Source organism: Lagenorhynchus albirostris, chromosome 18, assembly GCF_949774975.1.
Source record: "Lagenorhynchus albirostris chromosome 18, mLagAlb1.1, whole genome shotgun sequence".
Taxonomy (NCBI): domain Eukaryota; kingdom Metazoa; phylum Chordata; class Mammalia; order Artiodactyla; family Delphinidae; genus Lagenorhynchus; species Lagenorhynchus albirostris.
In genome coordinates, this window is record NC_083112.1 from 20238794 (window position 1) to 20259748 (window position 20955).

At 42.3% G+C, this 20955-nt stretch overlaps 1 protein-coding gene across 6 annotated transcripts in view; it reads right to left on the reverse strand.

Annotated features, from left to right (window-relative positions):
• LRCH1 (leucine rich repeats and calponin homology domain containing 1) overlaps positions 1-20955 on the reverse strand; it is a 190933-nt gene that overhangs the window by 61209 nt on the left and 108769 nt on the right. For all 6 annotated transcript variants that reach the window (XR_009536810.1, XM_060129319.1, XM_060129316.1 and 3 more), the window contains exons 3-4: positions 17101-17227; positions 5141-5246 (exon numbers count right to left, since the gene is read on the reverse strand). Coding sequence is in view for 5 of the 6 variants with exons in the window: in XM_060129319.1 (XP_059985302.1) it covers positions 5141-5246; positions 17101-17227 (233 nt within the window). In the remaining variant the exon portion in view is untranslated. The remainder of the gene's footprint in view (positions 1-5140; positions 5247-17100; positions 17228-20955) is intronic.

Genomic DNA, 20955 nt, shown 5'->3' on the forward strand with positions numbered 1-20955 from the left:
TTTCATTGGGGGCCCAACAATTTTTAATTTGTTGTTATTTCTGATACGAGGTGGAAACACTTGACATATATAACACCTATTGTTTAAAAAGGCTTTTTTTCCAGTGAAACAATCACATAAGCCACACCACACAAGATATGCTTATGTTTTAACTTCAAACTGTTTTCAAACAGCTTGCTAGCTTATGAATAATATGTTAATTACAACATATTCTTATGCATTCCATGTATGTGGGCTGGCAGAATCTCAGAACGAATTACTAGAAATATGTTCTTGATTGTTTAACTCCACTTTAAAAAAGAAATGCTATCAAATTTGGAACTTTGCAACAGACCCTGTAATCCTGATTTGATTAGGCTTTATTCTACTGCTTTAAAAAAGTCTTCTGTAGCTCCACAAACAAGACAGAACATTATATTTAGCTTAAAATCCCCACCCAGTGGCATAGCAAACACTCAGTAATTTCAAGTATTCCAACCGACATTGGCAGCTGCAAGAAACGAAGTCAAATATATTCCATAGAGCAAAGACGCTGAGCAATGCCAGAGTAGGGTGACACGGAGCAAACCACCAAGATCTCCACGTGAGAGGCTACGGAGGGTTCATTTCAGAACGGGCCTCACGTTTGTTATGAAACCTGGGAAGGGAGGATACACGGTGCTTTCAAATACTCAAGGAATTCCCAAGCAGATGAAGGGCAGGGACTATAGGAAGAAGAGGAACAGAAAGCAGTGACCTGGAGAAAGAATTCACACTATCCCTCCGCTCCCCCTGTACTGCTGAAGGGTTTTCACGTGACTCAGCTAGACTACTTCATGTTCCCCCAACAAAGGTTCACTTAGCAACCAGTCTCTGCAAATTCAACTCGCTCTGGGTGTGGAAGGGACTTTCCTTCTTTCATACCTTAGTGCTACTTTGTATTAGAGAAAAGAGTCATGAGATTGAAATGCAAGGACAAAGACACAGGAGCATCAGCTCAGCAGCTCCCAAACTCAGGTCCATGATAGGCAGGCGGCTGTGTAACAGAAACTCAGGATGTGTCTTTTTAAATCTTTTTTATTGAAGCATAGTTTTACAATGTTGTGTTAGTTTCAGGTGTACAGCAAAGTGATTCAGTTATACATATATATGTGTATATATATTCTTTTTCAGATTCTTTTCCATTACAGTTTATTATAAGATATTGAATATAGTTCCCTGCCAGGTCTTTATTGTTTTTCTATTTTATATATAATAGTGTGTATCTGCTAGTCCCAAACGCCTAATTAATCCCTCCCCCACTTTCCCCTTTGGTAAGCATAAATTTGTTTTCTATATCTGAGTCTGTTTCTGTTTTGTAAATAAGTTCATCTGTATCATTTTTTAAGATTCCACACCTAAGTGATATCATATATTATTGGTCATTCTCTGTCTGACTGACTTCACTTGGTATGATAATCTCTAGGTCCGTCCATGTTGCTGCAAACGGCATTATTTCATTCTTATTTATGGCTCAGTAGTATTCCACTGTGTGTGTGTGTGTGTGTGTGTGTGTGTGTGTGTGTACACACATTACATCTTCTTTATCCATTCATCTATTGATGGACATTCAGGTTGCTTCCATGTCTTCGCTATTGTAAACAGTGCTGCTATGAACATTGGGGTGCGTGTGTCTTTCTGAATTGGAATTTTCAAACTAGAATTTTTGAATTCTGATTCAAATTGCATGTGTACTTTTTAAATTGCCCCAAGTAATTCTCTGCTCAAACTCAGCTCTCCCACCAGTAGCGGGATAAGTGATTCGCCTCAGGTCTCACTCGTCTTGGTCGCCTTGAAGAAGCACATGGAGAGCAGTGGGAGGTGAAGAGAGGAAGCCAGAGGATGGCATGGAATCAAGGAAGTCAAAGGGAAAGGGAAAGTAAGATCTTTCCAGTTAATGGTTCGTTTTGAAAACAGGGCTGAGAATTAGGGGGACCATATGTAAAAAGAGTATCTCCTTGCTAGAACTTCCAGTAATATGAACCCATCTCGCTGATGGCTAACTTGACTCCCTCAAGTTAGGCTGGCAAATCAGGGGTGACTGCTTTTCAGCAATTAGCCACTTAAAATGAAGACTTTTAAGCAAGACTAGAGAGCTAAGTGCTTGGAAGACACAGCAGGAGTGGAAGGAAGGCGACTTACAGTTAAATAAAGTAAGAAATGGTTTTTATAATGACAATTCCTTTTAGTGCCTGTTGGGGACACAATTACCATCTTAGTTTAGGAAAGCTAGAATCTGACATTTTCACAACAAGGAAACGAAGGAGAAAATGATAACTCCAGCTCAGAAAAAGCCAAAGAGACAGAGCAGGAAAAAAGGGGTAAGAGAAAAACTAAAAAGAAAAATGAATCCCACTCCTCTTTCTCCATTGCAAAGAGGGGCAATGAATGACTACTTTAATGTTCTGTCCATTCTGGTGCCAGAAAGAACAAAATAGAGTCTCCCTGTTGCATTAGTTGTAGTATAACCACCACAAGATTGATGTGGGCAATTAGGCCACAAACTTTTCCCCCCTCCTCAAACTGAAAGCATATGAGGAGGGGTACTAAAGAGGAAAAACAAGTGAGTAAATATGAAAAGTCTTTAAATTCACTGCCTGAGAGCATTATCAATGCTCTTTTGTTAACAGAGTTCTCCAGAGTAAAGCAAAAAGAAACCTGATATTCAGGAAATTATTTTTTTTAAAAGAAGGTTTTCCAGTGAACTGACGTTTTAGCTCCGAGTGTATATTAAAATATTAAGCCTGAGAAAACATAATTATGAAAAGTATAGAAATTTGTACGTGATCTTTTTAGGAGAAGGAGTGTTTTTAAGTTAAGCGAGCAACGAGTGGTGAGAGAAACAAATATCTTGATTTTACAGATGCACTTTCTTCCCACGTTTCTAAACCATTACAGGAAACACTTGAATGATTAAATTAATTTTTTCTTTTGAAAACAAGAGTTCAATAATTTGTGATGACTTCTCAATAATTAACCTAAGAGCTTAAATTTAGATGAAAGTTTTCTTTAATGTTATGAAAGGCTATATGATTATAAATTTGCTGTTAGTAAGAGTTTTCTCTTTATACTTGCTCAAACCAAGAAAAACAATTTCATCCATTCAGAACTGGAACCGCACAATGACAAAATGAAAAATCAATGTTTTTATACCAAGTCATCTCAAGTAATAAAGTAATAAATCTTTAGGCCGAGATAGTTTCTAACTCTTCTTCTTTAAATACTAGCCAGCATGAGAAAGGTGAAGATGGCAGATAACACTTAAAACTCCCATCTATAGAGCACATTACATGTTATAAAGTTCTTTCCCTTTCTTGAGCTCCATTTTCTTGCCTTGAATAATGAAGCACTTCAAGCCAAAGATCATGAAGCAGGAACAGAATAATAAAAATCAGGCAGCTCTCAAATAGCTGCATTAGAGTCAGACTAACCAAATGCTGACTGTTCCCAAATATACCCTTTAGCTTATCAGGCATCCTAATGTGCTTAAATGAAAATGATAGAAACCAATGTGATCTCTGAGAACCAGAGGATGTTTTGGAGAAAGCATACAGTGTCCTGCTGCTCATCAACTCATTCCTGAGCAGGTCCAAACGAGGATCCCAAAATGTGAAATTCAGATCCATCATGATCTACAAGGCTACTTATCACCGTTCTTAATGGTATAACATTTCTGAATAAATATATATATATATATATATATTTTTTTTTGCTGTACGTGGGCCTCTCACTGTTGTGGCCTCTCCCGTTGCGGAGCACAGGCTCCGGACGCGCAGGCTCAGTGGCCATGGCTCACGGGCCCAGCCACACCGCGGCATGTGGGATCTTCCCGGACTGGGGCACGAACCTGTGTCCCCTGCATCGGCAGGCGGACTCTCAACCACTGCGCCACCAGGGAAGCCCTGGATAAATATATGTTTTTTATTTTTAATTTATTTTTGTTTTATTGAAGTACAGTTGACTGACAATTTTTTTTTTTGGCTGCGCTGCATGCGGGATCTTAGTTCCCCAACCAGGGATCGAACCCATGTCTCTTGCAGTGTAAACACGGAGTCTTAACCACTGGACGGCCAGGGAAGTCCCTGACAATTTTTTTTACTGAATATCTTTTTATTTTAACTTCAACGCAACATATCAGAGGCACACACTATGGAAGCCCAGAGCTGCAGGGAAGGGTTTGCCCGTGTTTGGCTCCTGGGTGGGGCTGTGTGAGGGGCTCAGTGTTCGTGCCGAGTCTCAATGCTGAGGCTCTGGAGCCATCCTTGCTCCAGGCTTCAAGAAATTCATCGAAACAACCAGTGGTATCAGCCCAAGCTTCACTTCAGCAAAGGCATGCCCTCGCCTGAAGCACGGATTCGAGACACTCAGGGCTCCCGGTCAGGGCTCCCAGATCCCCAGAGCCCCAAACCCTGACTTCTGGGTCTGCAGGACCAAGTGCAGCAACTAACTACTGACTGGATGTTCCAGGACATCCACGTCCATCCATACCAAAAGCAATTCATGTTGCCTCCTGTTAGGAGCTGAATGGTGTGCCCCCCAAATTCATATGTTGGAGCCCTGACCCACAGTACCTCAGAATGGGACTGTATTTGGAGATAGGGTTTTTAAAGGGGAAATGAGTTAAAATGGGGTCATTAGTGTGGGCCCTAATCCAGTATGATGGGTGTCCTTACAAGAAGAAGAGATTAGGACACAGACACAGAGGGAAGATGCAGGGAGAAGATGGCCATCTACAAGCCAAGGAGAGAGGGCTCAGGAAAAACCAAACTGACCAACGCTCTGATCTCAGACTTCCAGCCTCCAGACTGCGGGAAAATACATTTCTGTTGTTTAAACCACTCAAGTCTGTGGTACTTTGTTATGAGAGCCTGAACAAACTTAATAACACACACATACACACACACACACAGCTTTATACAGGAGTATGATTTTGTTACTGAACCCCTGACTAAAATTACAACTTGAATATAACTTTTCTGTTATCAGCACATGAAATTCAAATTATAATTAATATTAATAGGCACACACAAACATGACTAGAGCTACCTTCTTCACAAAGGTAAACAAAAAATAATAAAAGCCTCCTGTTTGATCGATTCATTTTTCCTCTTTCTTTTTTTACCTTGTGGTAGAACTTTAAGGTAATTTCTTCTGACATTCAGTTCTCGTAGGGATTTCAGTTGCCCTATCTGCTGAGGCAAGGCTGTGATCTCATTGCAGCTGACGTCCTGCATTGCAAACAAAGAGAGAAACAGTAAACGCCTTTTGCCGGGAGATCAAGCATTTCATGTGAAATCTCCTTACGGAATTTAAATATTAGGACAACTACACAGGGACATTTTTATATTGGTCTCCGGGTCCGAGGTCAAGTGAGGCTTATTAGCACAGAGAAGAAGAAAGAAAGTGCAACATTTAAAACATCCTCTGAGAGAAAACGGAGAAAAGCAGCATGTTAGTAGCCTTCGGTAGCTACTCTGCCAGCCTCGAGGGCTGCTGTTCTCACATGCTTCAGTCTTATTTCTCACAACAAAGCCATGAGGTAATATTACTGGCCTAATATTCACAGATTAGAACACCGAGGCTCAGGAAAGTTCAGTCAATTGCCCAAGGCTTGCAAGTACCAGGGTTAACACTTGGAACAAATTTCCAGCCGACCGTTCACCCCCTACCTTACCTTACAAAATGCCCATAGTTTACAGTGTATACCTATATATATTACTGCACTGTTTGGATGCATTATTTATTTAAAATGGAGTTCTTAGCAGAAGGTTGGAAACGTTGGACCTGAACACCTTTACAAACATTTTACAAGCAAGACTGTGGGGTATGCGACTGTGTCTTCTTTGCTTTGGAAAAGTAATACTCTCTTAGTAATCATTGATGGGAACCACCTCTTGACACATGCAAAATGGTGGCCATGACATTTTTAATCTTCTGTATCATTATTACCTCCCCTAACCCCACTCTTCCTCTTGTCCCTAGTAGTTCTGTCCTGCTCTCCACCTCCCTTACCCCAGCTACTCCGTTAGTCCAGACCAGCAGTATCTCTCAGCTAGACACTATAATGATCTTATGGCTGTTTCCTGGCGTCAATCTCCTCCTCGGTTCCATCCTTCACAGAGTGAAGATTTACAGTGTGAATTTCACTCTATCATTCATCAGCTCAAACACCTGCAACGGCTCCTCAGGATAAAGTCCCAAACTCAAATCTGCTCAAATGTTTGCCTTCTCCTGTGAGCCTGTGAGCTCCTAGATGGAAGAGACTGTGTCTTAGTCACTCTGCCTCCTGTGCTGAGCAGAATGCCAGGTATAAAGTAAGGGATCAGGGGCTTCCCTGGTGGTGCAGTGGTTAAGAATCCGCCTGCCAATGCAGGGGACACGGGTTCGAGCCCTGGTCTGGGAAGATCCCACATGCCGCGGAGCAACTAAACCCGTGCACCACAACTACTGAGCCTGCGCTCTAGAGCCCGTGCGCCACAACTACTAAACCCGCGTGCCACAATTTCTGAAGCCCGCATGCCTGGAGCCCATGCTCTGCAATAAGAGAAGCCACCGCAATGAGAAGTCCGCACACTGCAACCGAGAGTAGCCCCCGCTCGCCGCAACCAGAGAAAGCCCGCGCACAGCAACGACCCAACGCAGCCAAAAATAAATAAATAAAATAAAATTTAAAAAATAAATAAATAAAGTAAGGGATCAATAAATATTGGATAAGACTTCTGAAATCCATTTATGTTGATGTTCCATAATGTACAGTTTATTCTGTCTCTGGCTGGGAGCCCAAGAGGCTCCAACATACACACCAAATTTCTTGCAGGTCTTGCTTGGTGTCACAGAACCACAAATATATTTGGGCCACAAATGATCCCAATGAGATCAAGTCCTTAAACATCCCACATCACTGATGAACCTGCAAAAACTCCCCTTCACTTATCCTCTTAGAAAGCAGCAAAGCCTTGCTTCAGAAATTGGTTTCATATTCACTCGGATGAGAACTCACCATTGACCAATTCCTTGAAACCTCTGTGCTCCGTGTAACAGCAAGGCTGTACAGAACACAGTGGATCACTGCCCTCTAACCTCATCTCATTTACATATTCCTCAGGTGACTTGCCAATCTGTCAAGGTCATGAAGGCGCTAAATGGATATCACTTGATGAAGAGGAATAACATCGCTCCTATTAAAGGAAACGAAGCTGTGATCTAGTAAAGCCTGGGTGTACGCATTGGAATCAGCCCGCCATACTGTTCCATACTCAGCTGTCTGACTTGGGGGTGTGGCAGGGGGCTGGCGCGTGACAGGTTAAGGACATTAGGGGTTCAACGGCATCACCCGCAAGCTGGCTACTGCTGCACTGCTTCTGGCCCAGAAAAGTCACACAAGATTTTATGAAAGACATCCCTAATGTTAAAAAAACCGACAAGCGCATCTGCAGAGACATAAATGTCTAAGGAAGTAATTACATAATTAGGAGGTCCAGAGATTTGTTCAGTCACTCTTAGCCCCTCACTGAATCAGTAAATTACTCTGCCTGTCTGAATATACTTCCATATATGAGAAGTGAAAAGTAAAATGCCACCTTTTCCCAGTTACTATGGCATTTCATCAGCCACAAAAGTCAACAACCAAACCCTTTCAATGAAAGTTTTATCTTTCTTTGCTTCCACCAAGTTACCAATAAGCAAGAGGTACCATTTTAAAATCTAAGAGTCCTCACACAAATGGTACGCAGGTAAGCCCTAGAAATATAGGAAATTAAATCATTTTATTGGACTCAGGACCCGGCACAGTCATGTTGGTGATGGCTGAGAGGAGGGGAGGTCATGCGAGAAGAATTAGTGAGAATTATTTTCCACCTCTAAGGAGAATTTATGTTGACACCTAAAATGTTTTATAAGTCTGTGAGTGATAGCATGAGAAAGACCCTTTTGCAGATTACGGGAATCACGTATTTTTCAATGTGAAACTGATGATTTTCAGAAGTTTTAAGGACATAATTAAAAAAAAACATTTCTCTTAAAAAGAGAGAGGTGGGAGAGGAAAGCTAAAAGAGAACAGATATATTTAGGCAGCATAGTCTCACCATGACATCTCCTGAGATGAAATGCATCTTTATTCTATTTTTTCCTGTGTACTACACTCATCTTGCATGTTGTTGATTAACCCCAGCTAGCCATGAAATTAAGAGTATGCTGTTTCCATAAATATAAGGTAATTTTTCCAACATATATTTCTAAATGGCCTTATCAAAGAAAATAGACTCCCCTCAGCTATATTTAAACACTTATTTACCTGCAGGGAAAATGCTTTCCTAATTTATTTTTTTTAAAGAACTTCACATAATGATAAAACAAGTTTTTCCTTCTAACTTACAAGACAGGACATCTGTAGACAATTAGAAACATAAAGTCCAATTGTCCATTCACATTTTGAAGGGTATACGGCGAAGGTCAAATTATTTTAATAGTACTCTGCACTGCTGTCCGTTACTTCCTGTCCTGCCAAAATAATGAGGGAAAAAGCAAGATAAAGACTTTTCACTCTTGTATGATCAATATTGCAGAAAACTGTGCAAACTCAATGCCCTCCCAGCTATTGAACCTTGCCAAGTTTTAAAGAGGTTATGAATTTCATCACAAAAATAAAACCCCATAGGTAATTATGTCTTAATTAGTTGGGAATGAGGAGGAGGACAGAGAGGAAAATAGTCTAGATGTTTTCAGATAACGTATTTCAGGTTAAAAAGTGTAAAAGCAACATTCCTAGAATAGCCTGGTTCTCTATAACATGTCTGTCCACATTTAGTCTAAAAGAAATAATGGCTTTTTTTTGGGGGGGGAGTTCATTTTAAAAAGATATGATTTAGGAAAATAAATTTAAAAAATAAACAACATTAGTGCCCCATATTTCTGCAATACTGAGAATTTATCAAGCTATGAGTTCCAGATCCAGTAACTTCTTAGAATAGTCAAATGAATCCCTTCTGAATGGTCTATTAGCCCTAAGCTATGTCTTGGAAAATAATTATTCCAAACTACAGTGAAATCAAATTACCATATATTCAGCATTATAAAGTTATAAATATACAGGTAGGCCCAATTCTATTGTTTGATACAGAAATGAATCTAATCACTATGCATTATATAATCACATAAATACTCAAACTTAAGTTTTATGAATCAGCCAGTCTAATTTTGTCATTTAGATAAAAAAAAAACAAAATAGAGAATTTTAGCTATGACTTAAAATACACTTATTTTCCACTGGTTTAATCAAGATGCTTTTAAGCAACCAAAAGAAAAACTTTAGAAGTTAAGATTCTCATTTCATCACAACTCTTCTGGGCAACTAAAAAGGTCTCTAGAAGGGTTAAACGCATGCTGGAGATAAATACATTTTAGCTGACTGACTGCTAATTGCTACCTTACCGTCAGAATGTAAAAATGACAAGGATTTAAAACAACAGTGTAGGTTCAAGGATTATTAAACTAGGAAATGTCCACTTTCAGAATATATTTTTTAAAAGACTAGACATGCTTTCTTAAGTCGTGACTTCTAATGAAAGCCAACATACCTACTGCGTCAAGATGATCTTGGTTACAGGTTTCCAGTAAGACCAGGCTAAGCGGCAGATCTGCACATGGTATTCTCATGAGCTACCTTCCCCTGACTCTTGGGTTTTCAGAAACTTAGCGTGGTTATACTACAGCTTAAGTCGTATTTTAAAATCTACCTCTTGGGCTTCCCTGGTGGCACAGTGGTTAAGAATCTGCCTGCCAATGCAGGGGATACGGGTTCGAGCCCCGGTCCAAGAAGATCCCACATGCTGTGGAGCAACTAAGCCCGTGCGCCACAACTCCTGAGCCTGTGCTCTAGAGCCCACAAGCCACAACTACTGAGCCCGCGTGCCACAACTACTGAGCCCGTGCGCCTAGAGCCCGTGCTCTGCAACAAGAGAAGCCACCGCAATGAGAAGCCCGCGCACCACAACGAAGAGCAGCCCCCGCTCGCCGCAGCTAGAGAAAGCCCACGTGCAGCAACAAAGACCCAATGCAGCCCCAAATAAAATAAATTTATTTTTTTAAATCTACCTCTTTATTTAATTGAAGAAAATGCAAACGTTCTAACAGGAAATATAAGCTATTAATACTGGCCTCCCATCATGTGACCATGTCCATTTTTGGAAATGTCTTTTGTATGACTCAGTGTAACTTTAGGTAAATATCTTAACCTCTCTGTTCCTAGGTAAAAAGAAAAGGTGAGATTATAAATAATTCCACTTTCCTTCCAACATCAGGAAAATCCATCTACCGTATCAAAAATAATGAGGAGATTTTGCTTGAAAGATAGATACTTAACTCACTTAGGAGTAATGTCAATTTTGATTTTTCAGCAATCAAAAAGCTAAATGCCTGTAGTGAGAACTTCAATTTTAAGACAAATCAGTATGTTCATTTAAACTCAAAACTTTTTCAAGCAACCTCTGATATGATAAATTATTACCTCTCAACACTTACTGAGAGTCTACTTCTAGTATAAAACTCTACCTCACACCCTTCCACATACCCAGCAAACACATACCTCACCCCCACTGCTCTTCATAAGAAACGCAGAGAGAGAAGCAACAGAAAGGACCCTGCACAGGCCATGAGTTTCCAATTCCCTCACAGAAACCAGAGAAGTTAGGAGGCATCTCCAGAGACTATGAATGGACCTACGATTACATCAGACATGAATTCATGTCTCTATTACACCTACCTCAGAGACTGGAATGCGACACGTTAAAAAAAAAAAACGAAGGAGAGATTTTCCTCAGAAGTTCCTCAATACATTCTGTGTCTATAATCAATCCCTGAATTCCAACTCTCCACACAACCAAACATTTCACAAAAAAGAGAAAAAAAAAAGTAGCATGTCTAGTCAGGGCCAGGAAATGCACCTTCCAGTCAGGTACTACCTGAGTCAGGCCCAGTGAGTTTGGGGTTGTAAAAGCAGGTTTCTGAAACAGTGATATTATGTTCTCTTATATGAAGGTTAGAGCCGGAAGACACAATTTTCACACACGGCATGAGTTGGGACAGGGCAGAATTGAGAAAAACCAAAGAAGAGATGGACTCCAGTGTGTCAGCACGTACAGAGAACTGGTGAGAAAACTTCTAAGACCTTTGGCAAATGCCCCATAAAAGGTTCTCAAATTTATTGTGTTCTTCCTTAGTGTGCCTGTCTTCTTCGGAGCCATCTGTTAATTATAACATGGCGTTCATACAGTATTTCTTACCAAATATTTAACGCACCTTATCCTTCGGGTATGATTTGACAAGTAAAAAACACAAAAAACATGTTTCCAGGATGCTGACACTGTCTTTATGAGTAAAATGAGGTTTCGTCAACCCGAGAGAAGTCTGCTGACCCTGGTGCCTGGCTTGAGGTTCTTCAGTGAGGGAACTCTCAGACAGACACGGTCCATTTGTACCACACCCTACTTCTGTAACAATCTCCCGGCCTGCCCCAACTTGAATGGGAAAAGCACTGCAAGTTGAAATAGGGCAACTACACAGAAAGAAATCATGGCTCCGCTCCACGAGAGGCTTAACGATCTCGATGAGGACCCAGTGAGCACAGCCGCATTGTACTGCAGAAAGGCCTTGGGCTTTCAACAGACTAACCCGGTTTTCACTCCAGCTCTACCACGTCATGGCCCCACGCCCTTTGGGTAAGTTATCCTGAAACCCACACTTGTCTGTGCAAGGTAGACAGGATATCCACCTTGCTGGGTTATTGTCAAGGTCGGATGATAGAACACATGTCAAGTACTCAGCAGAGTGTCTGGCATACAGTAGGTGCTCAGTAAATGCCAGTGCTTTATCTCTTTCCTGGATAGAAAGAACATGCAGATACAAAGACTTACTAAGCAACACAGACACACAGCTACAGCTCTAAGGAGACAAGCGGTACAGAAGTAATTCAAAGTAGCTGAGGAGGTCAGAAAGTTCTAGATCATTCTCATCAGAAATGACCCTTGAGGGGCAGCTCCATAGAGCTTAGGTTCCCCTAAGTTCTCCGGCACCCGAAACAATGTGGAAATATATCCTCGCCTCTCCTGTGGACTCAAGAAAAGACGTCTCAGAAGTGTTACTTAATGAAAGTCTTCATGGAAGGAGGAAAAACTGGTTGTCCATATTCTTTGTGCGATCACAATCACTAAATGGCAATGCTTTATGTTTTAAGATTCTTAGATAATTGTGATATATTCAAGAAAGTAAGATACTGTTTTCCAAATCCAACTCCTCTCAAAAATTAGAGAGGGCACCCTTCTTGCAGATGGCCATGGTGCTTTGGTTTTTGTTTTTTCAGTGAATGATGACTCTGGAACATTCGCTCATACTTGGACGAGAAGAGAGTTTACAACTCAGTTTAGGATACTCTTTGAGTCTGATGTGAAAATTTCTCAAATATTTCTACCAAAATAGTTCAACAGGGCTCAGAGCCTAATAATAAGCTGAGAGATTTTATCAGCGCTACGTGACTGAAGGTACTCTGAGTGCTTGGGGAGCACCCAAATGTTTTTAACAAGTTGGTTACTATGTAACTACAAAACAGGAGACTCCTACGCAATTCTAGAATTACTTCAGGCTCTCCAGGGAATTTTTTTTCCAATTGATAGCTAAAAATCATCTGACATGGTTACCTGTAGTATCAATACTATTTTAAGCAAAAAGATATGAAAAATAAATAAGAATGGATGGAAACTAATCTTTTTCAGTCTGTGACCTTAAGCAAGGCCAGTCACCCCTTGCGGTTAAATAATGGCAAGTTATTAAATATTCACCAACTTCACAAATAAATGCTTTTTGTGAAGGTCACACTTGCCCATAGAGCAGGAAGAACACAAGCTATAGAGCTGCCCTGTCTGGTAGGGTGGCCACCAGCCACACGTGGCTACTAAGCAGGAGAAATGTGGCTAGTCCAATCTGTGCTGTGTCAGTGGAAGACCTCAAAAACTTAGTAGGAAAGAAAGACTACAAAATATCTCATTAACTTTATATTGTAGAGATGTTGAAATAATATTTTAGCTATCTAGGGTAAACTAAAATATATTACTAAAATGAATTTCATTTGCTTCTGTTTTTTTAATGTGGCTACTAGTACCTGTAAAATGACATTTGCAGAAGGACAAATACCATATGATATCGCTTATATGTGGAATCTCAAAAACAATGGTACAAATAAATGTATTTACAAAACAGAAACGGAGTCACAGATGTAGAAAACAAACTTATGGTTACCAGGCGGGGAAAGACGGGGAGGGATAAATTGGGAGATTGGGATTGACATATACACATTACTATATATAAAATAGATAACTAATAAGGACTTACTATATAGCACAGGGACCTCTATTCAATACTCTGTAATGACCTACTTGGGAAAAGAATCTAAGAAAGAATGGGGGGATATATATATATATATATGTATATGTATAACTGATTCCCTATGCTGTACAGCAGAAAGTACACAACATTGTGAATCAACTATACTCCAAGAGGGAGGAGATTTGCGGACGTATGTACATGTATAGCTGATTCACTTTATTCTACAGCAGAAACTAACACACCATTGTAAAGCAATTGTACTCCAATAAAGATGTTAAAAAAATACATCAAAAAAAATTTTTTTAATGACATTTGCTGTCTGCATCATGTGCTGGGTGAGGGACAGTGCTGGGTGAGGGTGTTTCTGCTTGGGTTGTAAATCAGCTACGCCAGGGTGACCGACCCTCTGGGCATCGCTCACTGTCTCTCTGCCTTGGGTTTCTTCTTTTGTAAGATGTTGAGAGCTTGGACTAGACGTCCTTTTTTTTTTTTTTTAAAGATTGGTTTTTTTTTGATGCAGAACATTTTTTTTTTGTCTTTACTGAATTTGTTACAATAGTGCTTCTGTTTTATGTTTTGTTTTTTTGGCCCCAAGGCATGTGGGATCTTAGCTCCCCGACCAGAGATCGAACCTACACCCCCTGCATTGGAAGGCGAAGTCTTAACCACTGGACCGCCAGGGAAGTCCCGGACTAGACGTCTTTTAAAACCACTGTGGCTTTAACATTCTAGGATTCAAGTGTGCAAGAGTTATTGCTGGTGGAGAAAAGACACAGGACAGGCTGATGGCAGTGTTGGAACCGGGAGGCAAAGCAGCTTCCCTAGAGCTGAGCTCCAGATGGGGGCCTAAGAAAAGCCCAGGGCATCCCTTACAGCCACCCAGCAGCTCACGTGCCCCGAGCCTAGAGACAGTGCTCTTCTACCTCTGCCGCCTGCCACCAGCAGCTGACAGGAGAATTTGAGGAAAGCCCTGCCCCGTGTGGGGCTGGCTGCAGGGCTCAGCACGTGCACCACCTATTAGCAGATGAGCTGCTCTGTAGCAGCACAGCCCATGGGTGGCACGCTGTCAGCTTAAGCCCAGGGTGCAGTGGGACAGAAACACCTTACGGCTGCCAAAGGCTGACTTCACCGACGTGCCACACATCCACTCCGCAGGAGCCCGACAAGTGGAAAAACACCAATGCTGTACTCATACAGTGTTTGCAAGACCTAATCCAAACTCTAGCAAACCCGGATTTGGGGGTTTATCACACTCCTGAAAGAAGCATTTTTTTAAAAAGCAAATAACTATCAGTTTCGTCCGAAGTGTTATTTGCTAGATCTTTTGTTTTCCAGAATCAGTTAAAATGGAACCTTCTGAGTTAACTTGGATTGAAAGACAGAGTCGCCACTCACTGGCACGGCCCTTGGGAGTCCTCACAATCGGTCCCAAGCCACCTTCTTGGTCCACTGTCCACGATTTGACAGCAGCCTTCAGCCAACATTTTTGAGGGCATCTATCTTGTGCCAAGCACTGGGATAAAACAGCAAGTAACACCCAGTTCCGGTCCTGAATCAGCTTTCAAGGTGTAGCGGGTGTTGGCCTGGAGAACGCCAAGTAAGAAGACAAATGTGGTTCCCTGAAAATTCAGTGATACGTAGAGGGTGCTGGCCTTAGGAGCACCCAACCCTGGCTTGGAGGATCTGGGAAGGCTTTTGGAGGAAGTGAAATCTACCTTGGCTAAGAACTGACCAAGAGAAGAAGAGAAGGAAGAATCAGTCCGTGTGGAAAGAGCGATGTGCTCAAAAGTCTAGAAGTGAAAATGAACAAGGCTGGAATTCAGAGGGTAAAGGGGCCAGGGACAAGAGATGAACCTAGAGAGGTATGCAGGGGCCAGACTCAGCAGGGCCTTGAACACTCTGGGAAGGAGGTGATGATGGCCTAAATCCAAGCCGTGGGCTCGAGGGTGCAGTGCCCAGCCTCACTCCACCCAGCCCCAATGGGATCACACTGCTTCACACTCCCCAGGCATGCCGTGCCCTCCCGGGCTGTCGGGCCTTTGCACAAGCTGTCCTTTCTCTCTTGAGTGCCTCCTCTGTCCCTTACATGGACTTATGTAAGGCGCCTCTCAAAGGTCTCTTCCTGTACAAACCCTCCCCAACCCCAAGACTGAATCAATCAATCAGTTCCTACGCCATGCACTTACTTCTTGTAATAGAGACTGTGGAGAGGAGGGTGTCTGCCCAAATTAATATCTGACTTCTTGCAGAATCACCCCTCTCGGTGGCAGCCGAGCAGCCTTGTCCAGGCAATGTGACCACGTGCCTTGGGCATCACTGACCAAGTCAGGATGCTGGAACCAGGTCTCGCCTCTCTCACTCAGAAACCAAGGCTGACACATGCTAGGAGGTCCTGCCATGTGCTTTATCTGGGGGGACATTTAAACTTGGGATCTATGGGCTAGGCGACCTCTCCATTGTATGGAGAAAGCTGAGCAAGAAAACCAGTGGCTTCCGTGGTTCTTGACAACTTTCCAGTACCTTGTTCTAGTCACTCACGATCCCTGACCAGATGTCATGGTGCTAGGGATGTGAAGACCCCTGTCTCCTTATGACTCATCCCAACTCTTGGTGTGAGCTAGTTGGAATGGGTTTCAGATACTGCCATCCTGAAAAAGGTACTCTTTTTAGGGCCCTATTGCCTTTATACAGAAATTACTCACTTCTGTCCTAAAATCAAAGTGGATACATATGTGACATGGGGGCTGTCACTTTCAGAGCCAATTCCAGATGGACACATGACCATAGAGTCACAGCACTCTTTATCTGGGCCTCACAAGCCACCACCCCGGTGTTCCAGGTGGCCCTGAAAAAATTAACTGGAACTGACACTCAAGAGAAAAGTTACTGGCCATCAATGTTCTAGATTGGAGTCTACTTGAAGGAAGGTATTATGTCCTTTTCATGGCTGTAATCACAACATCCAGCTTTGTGCTGGACACAAGGGCAGTACGGAAGAATGCTTGTTGGAGGATAAATTATGACTATTATTGTTTAGACCAGTTGCTCATTCTTGACTCTTCATTCACCCAAGATATCTTTAGCTCAACAGAAGTACAGAAAGAACTCATTCTTTCCCATTTTAGAAACAAGGTCAGTAATTCAATTAGTAGTGAAGGAGCTGACATCTCGGTCTCAGGTACATACTTACAAGCCACTCTGCCTATCTATAACTTGTTCTTCTTTCTTCTCCCTGAGGATATGGACACATTTTAAAGTTACATCAATTTGGAGCAACGGTTCCTAAAATTCTTAGAGAATCAGAGCATTCTCTTCTTTCCAAGTTAATTCTATACATTCATAAAGTTTGGCCTACTAACTTATCTGCAGATTATTTTGCCAGTGTATCCATAATGTATCACAAATTTATTTATGCAATCTGAAAAAAAAGTGATCTAAATACCATAGGATAATCTGTAAACTTCAGGAACTGTAAATCCTGAAAACTTCAGGAAGTGTAAACTACAGGAAACCTATAAATTTCAGGAACTCTGTCACAGCAAAGCCATGATTATTCCTTTCCCCACTTAATGTCTCTATCATATACAGACCTTCCCACAGGACATGATCCGCTCCTTGACCCACTGGAGCAAAAAGTCTTTCTGACTACCTTGACAGGCTACAATTAGTAAACAAACAAAAAGGGCATCTTAGAAATCAGTAACATACCAACTCCATTAACTGTTTGAGCTGACCTATCTCTTCAGGCAGCGATCCAAGTTTGTTGTTACTTGCAATTAAGACTTTGAGAGGCAGACCACACAGGCAGGCCGGCAGGGCGGACAGCTGATTCCGACTGCGAAGAAATAAAAGAACTCTGGTAAACAGGCAGGCTACTTCATACTGTTTGTGAACATGTTTTTTCAACAAACAAGGAGAAAGGAGTGACTGAAGAAAACATTTTGCAAATATAAAAAGTCTGATAAACTTTTATAAAAATGCAAATCCCAAGTGTATAAGAAAATAAAAAATAGTTTTTAAAAAAGAGGGGCATAGGCAGTTGTGAGGGAAACAACTTTTTCCACAACAAGGGACCCTATCAAGCCCCCTGAAGATGCCGAGCTGTTGGCCAGCTCGAGAGCATATGGGCAACACAGGCTGTACAACCAATAGCAACGGGAAGCTGGTGCCAACTGTTCCCTTTCTGACAGCGTGAGCGGGAGATTCAGCGAGGACGAAAGCAACCAGCCCAGCGCAAGGAAGCATCATCGCATCCATCTTAGCAGTGACGGGGAAGATCATTTTGCTGTAACTCACAAAACCACCGGGCCCATTTCCAACATTTTGATTCAGCTTCCTTTTGTTAAAGCAAGAGCTCTGTGGTTAAATTCTGCCTGGGTTGTCTGTGAAACAGCTAATTAAAAAAGAAAAAGGAAAAGTCGGCCTTCTGGCAAAAGTGAAGTTGGAGCCAAGCGGGGTTCAGTTTCACAGAGGAGCATGAAAAGTGTGAGCCCAGGCCTCACCTCTGCTCTTCACCAAAAGGTCTCTACTCTACTTAATGGTCCGCATTGAGAAATCTTTAAATTTCCCATCATCAACGCTAGTTGACTGAGAGACAGGAAAATATCGGATAAATGAAATCTACGAATCACATCAAGGATACGTCGGCCATTTATTTACCTTCCCCTCCACAAGGAGCCCTTTTCCCGCTATCAAGTAAGGAGACAGATGGTTTTCAGTTTCCCTTTCTTTCTCAGCCATTCTGCTGAGGGAGCCAACCACCAGGCAGTGAAATATCTACAAATCTGTATTTGGAACTTCTGCGTGTATTCGCACACACGTGTGAGACTTCGGAAGCTGTGGTACCATGTGTGTATTTGTGGGTGTGCATATGCCTTTGTGTGTGAGAGATGAGAACAGACAGCTAGACTGGAAACACACCAAAATGTTATCAGTAGCCATTTTTGGGGAGTAGGTACAGTGAGTGGATTTTATTTTCTTTATTATACTTTGCTGTATTTTCCAAAATTCCTACCAAGTACTCTCACAATTTGGGAAGAAATATCATTATAAAAAGAAACTTCACTTAAGTACTGGTTACATGGGTGCTTCTAGGTGTGGAAATTCATGAAGCTGTACACTTACAATCTGTGCACTTTTCCACACATACGTTACAGTTCAGTGGAACCTTTTACTCCCTCACCCTACCACGTGAGGGGGTGGGTATCTGATTAGGAAAGGGTGTCTCTAACGGACGGGCTCAGAAAAAGCAGGTGCTGTGCTGTCAGAATAGCCTTTCCAACCTGGGTGCCTCCCTGTGACCACTGTGACCAGGTGCCTGATGCCAGGTAACCATACTCTAGCAAGAAAATGTAGAGCCATGTCTTCTCTCCCCTGCCCAGATGTGAAAAGAAAGCTCTTTGCAAAAAGGCACAGAAGGAAGAGAGCTTTCTCTCAGCGGGTCCAGCAGAGGGGGAAGGAGAGTGAGAGCCCTGAGGGTGGAGGTTGTATCCTGGTGCTGGAAGGACCAGCTGGCTCTTAGCTTGCCCTTGGTTAGGATAACAGGCTAGATAGAATAGGGGCAATGGGCTCACCCTGACACTCTCTCCTGATGTCTGGGGGCAGCGGAAGGGGAAGCCAGGGCTATCAGGCTGTCTTTCTGTGCTCTCACACCCCTCGCGCTGCCCCCTCTCAGCTGCAAGAGGCCAGGAGGGCTCCTCGGTCTTGAGGAGGGGGCAGGAGGGCTCCTCGGTCTTGAGGAGGGGGCCTTCCCAGTGCCCTGCTGGGCCAGCTTTCTTCAAGCTCCAGAAAAGTTTCCTGAGATACTCCCTCTGCAAAGGAGAACCCCGTTTATTAAAAGGTGGCAAGTAAATAATTTGGCATTTGTGGTTTAAAATATTTCTTAATATACCATTTCACATAGTGAGGACTGCTAAATTAAAACGTTAATACTGTAATCCTCTTACTCTAGAGCCATATTTGAACTTCCTCTGGAAGAGAGGATAACGGGAACAAAGATAAGCATTTTTAGAAATTTCTACGCTATTTTCCACAGAATCAACAATTACAGCTGGAGATCTTTCCTGTGTTTCTCTGCTTGGAAACTCAGATGTAAAGTATTCCCAGTCTCACTACCTCGATGCAGGCATCTAATCAGATTAGCAGGTATGGCATTGGGAGAGCATCTATATACCATTTAAGCAATGCAGTGAAGCTTCTGCTCCTTCAGACACGTGAGCATTTGAAATTACATGGGATTATTCCCACTGCAGTTCTTCAGGATGGGTAACTAATTTAAAATAAAATTTAGGCTTGTGAAAGCATTTGCGGTTTCTTTGATGGGGATGAATGCTTTTTATGATTAAAGCAGCTGACGGAATAGCCTATTTATTTATGCCCTACACATTCCTCTATCTATACTGTAGTTAATCACCTGTAGGCAAATTGAGATGCCAGGACGAGTCATAATACAGCATGCCACAGGCCTGGGACACATTTCTTCTATTTCATCCATCCGTTCCCTCAGCCTGTACTTTGTATATTTTATCACAGGATGTTCCTGTATTACTGGTAATTTCCCCCACAGAAAAAGGAAATACACACGCACACAAAAACCCATTAGCTCTCCAGCAAATATTTATAAAGAAGAGGAGAAACTGCACACCCTTTAATCCTCTCCCCACTAAAGACCACAACAGCAGCCTAAGCTTTTTGAAACTGCTCATCTGGCAGCAACTTTTCTCAAGCAAGTAAGTGCCTCAGGCCACAATCCACCACTCTGGCCCCCACTTGTGTCCTGCAGCCCTCTGCACTATGAACAGGCCCTTGAAGGAAACAATGGTTAAAAATAAGACCGTACAGCATCTGATCAGGTAATGGCCAACATTTATTTTCAAATCCAGCCTGGGAGTCACATCTGAAAGCAATATATTTAAAAAAAAAAAAAGATTTTTTTAAACTCACTCATTACAAGAGAGTAAATTAACGGGGGGAAAAGGGCCACTTATTCAGAAGTAGAAATTACAGATTCGGTCATGGTGGCCTGAGCCTTCCTGCCAGCACAGAGCAGGGCCTCCCCAGGGTTTCTTGTCACTCTCCCTGCTCAGGCTGGGTGGAGGATGGCGCGAGGAGGAATGAGGCGGGGCCGGAAGGCAGCGGGCTCTCACCAGCCTGTGATTACTGCTAACGCTTTGTCTTCCTTCCTTCTCGGCCGAATGACTTCCTACTAGAGTTACTGGTCTGTTTCCTCATTTCAGGGTGAAACAAGGCAGCTCATCATAACCTGAACAGTTCTGATAGCCTAAGTTTGCAGGCTAAATTCCTCTTCAAGGAGCGCTACCCTCGCTTAACAAAAGTCCTAAATTAAGGAATTCACAAACCCAGTCACTTCTGCATGGTTTCACTTTCATTTATTTATTTTTAAATAAATTTATTTATTTTATTTATTTATTTTTGGCTGCGTTGGGTCTTGGTTGCTGTGCGCGGGCTTTCTCTAGTTGCGGCGAGCGGGGGCTACTCTTCGTTGCGGTGCGCGGGCTTCTCACTGCGGTGGCTTCTCTTGTTGCGGAGCACGGGCTCTAGGCG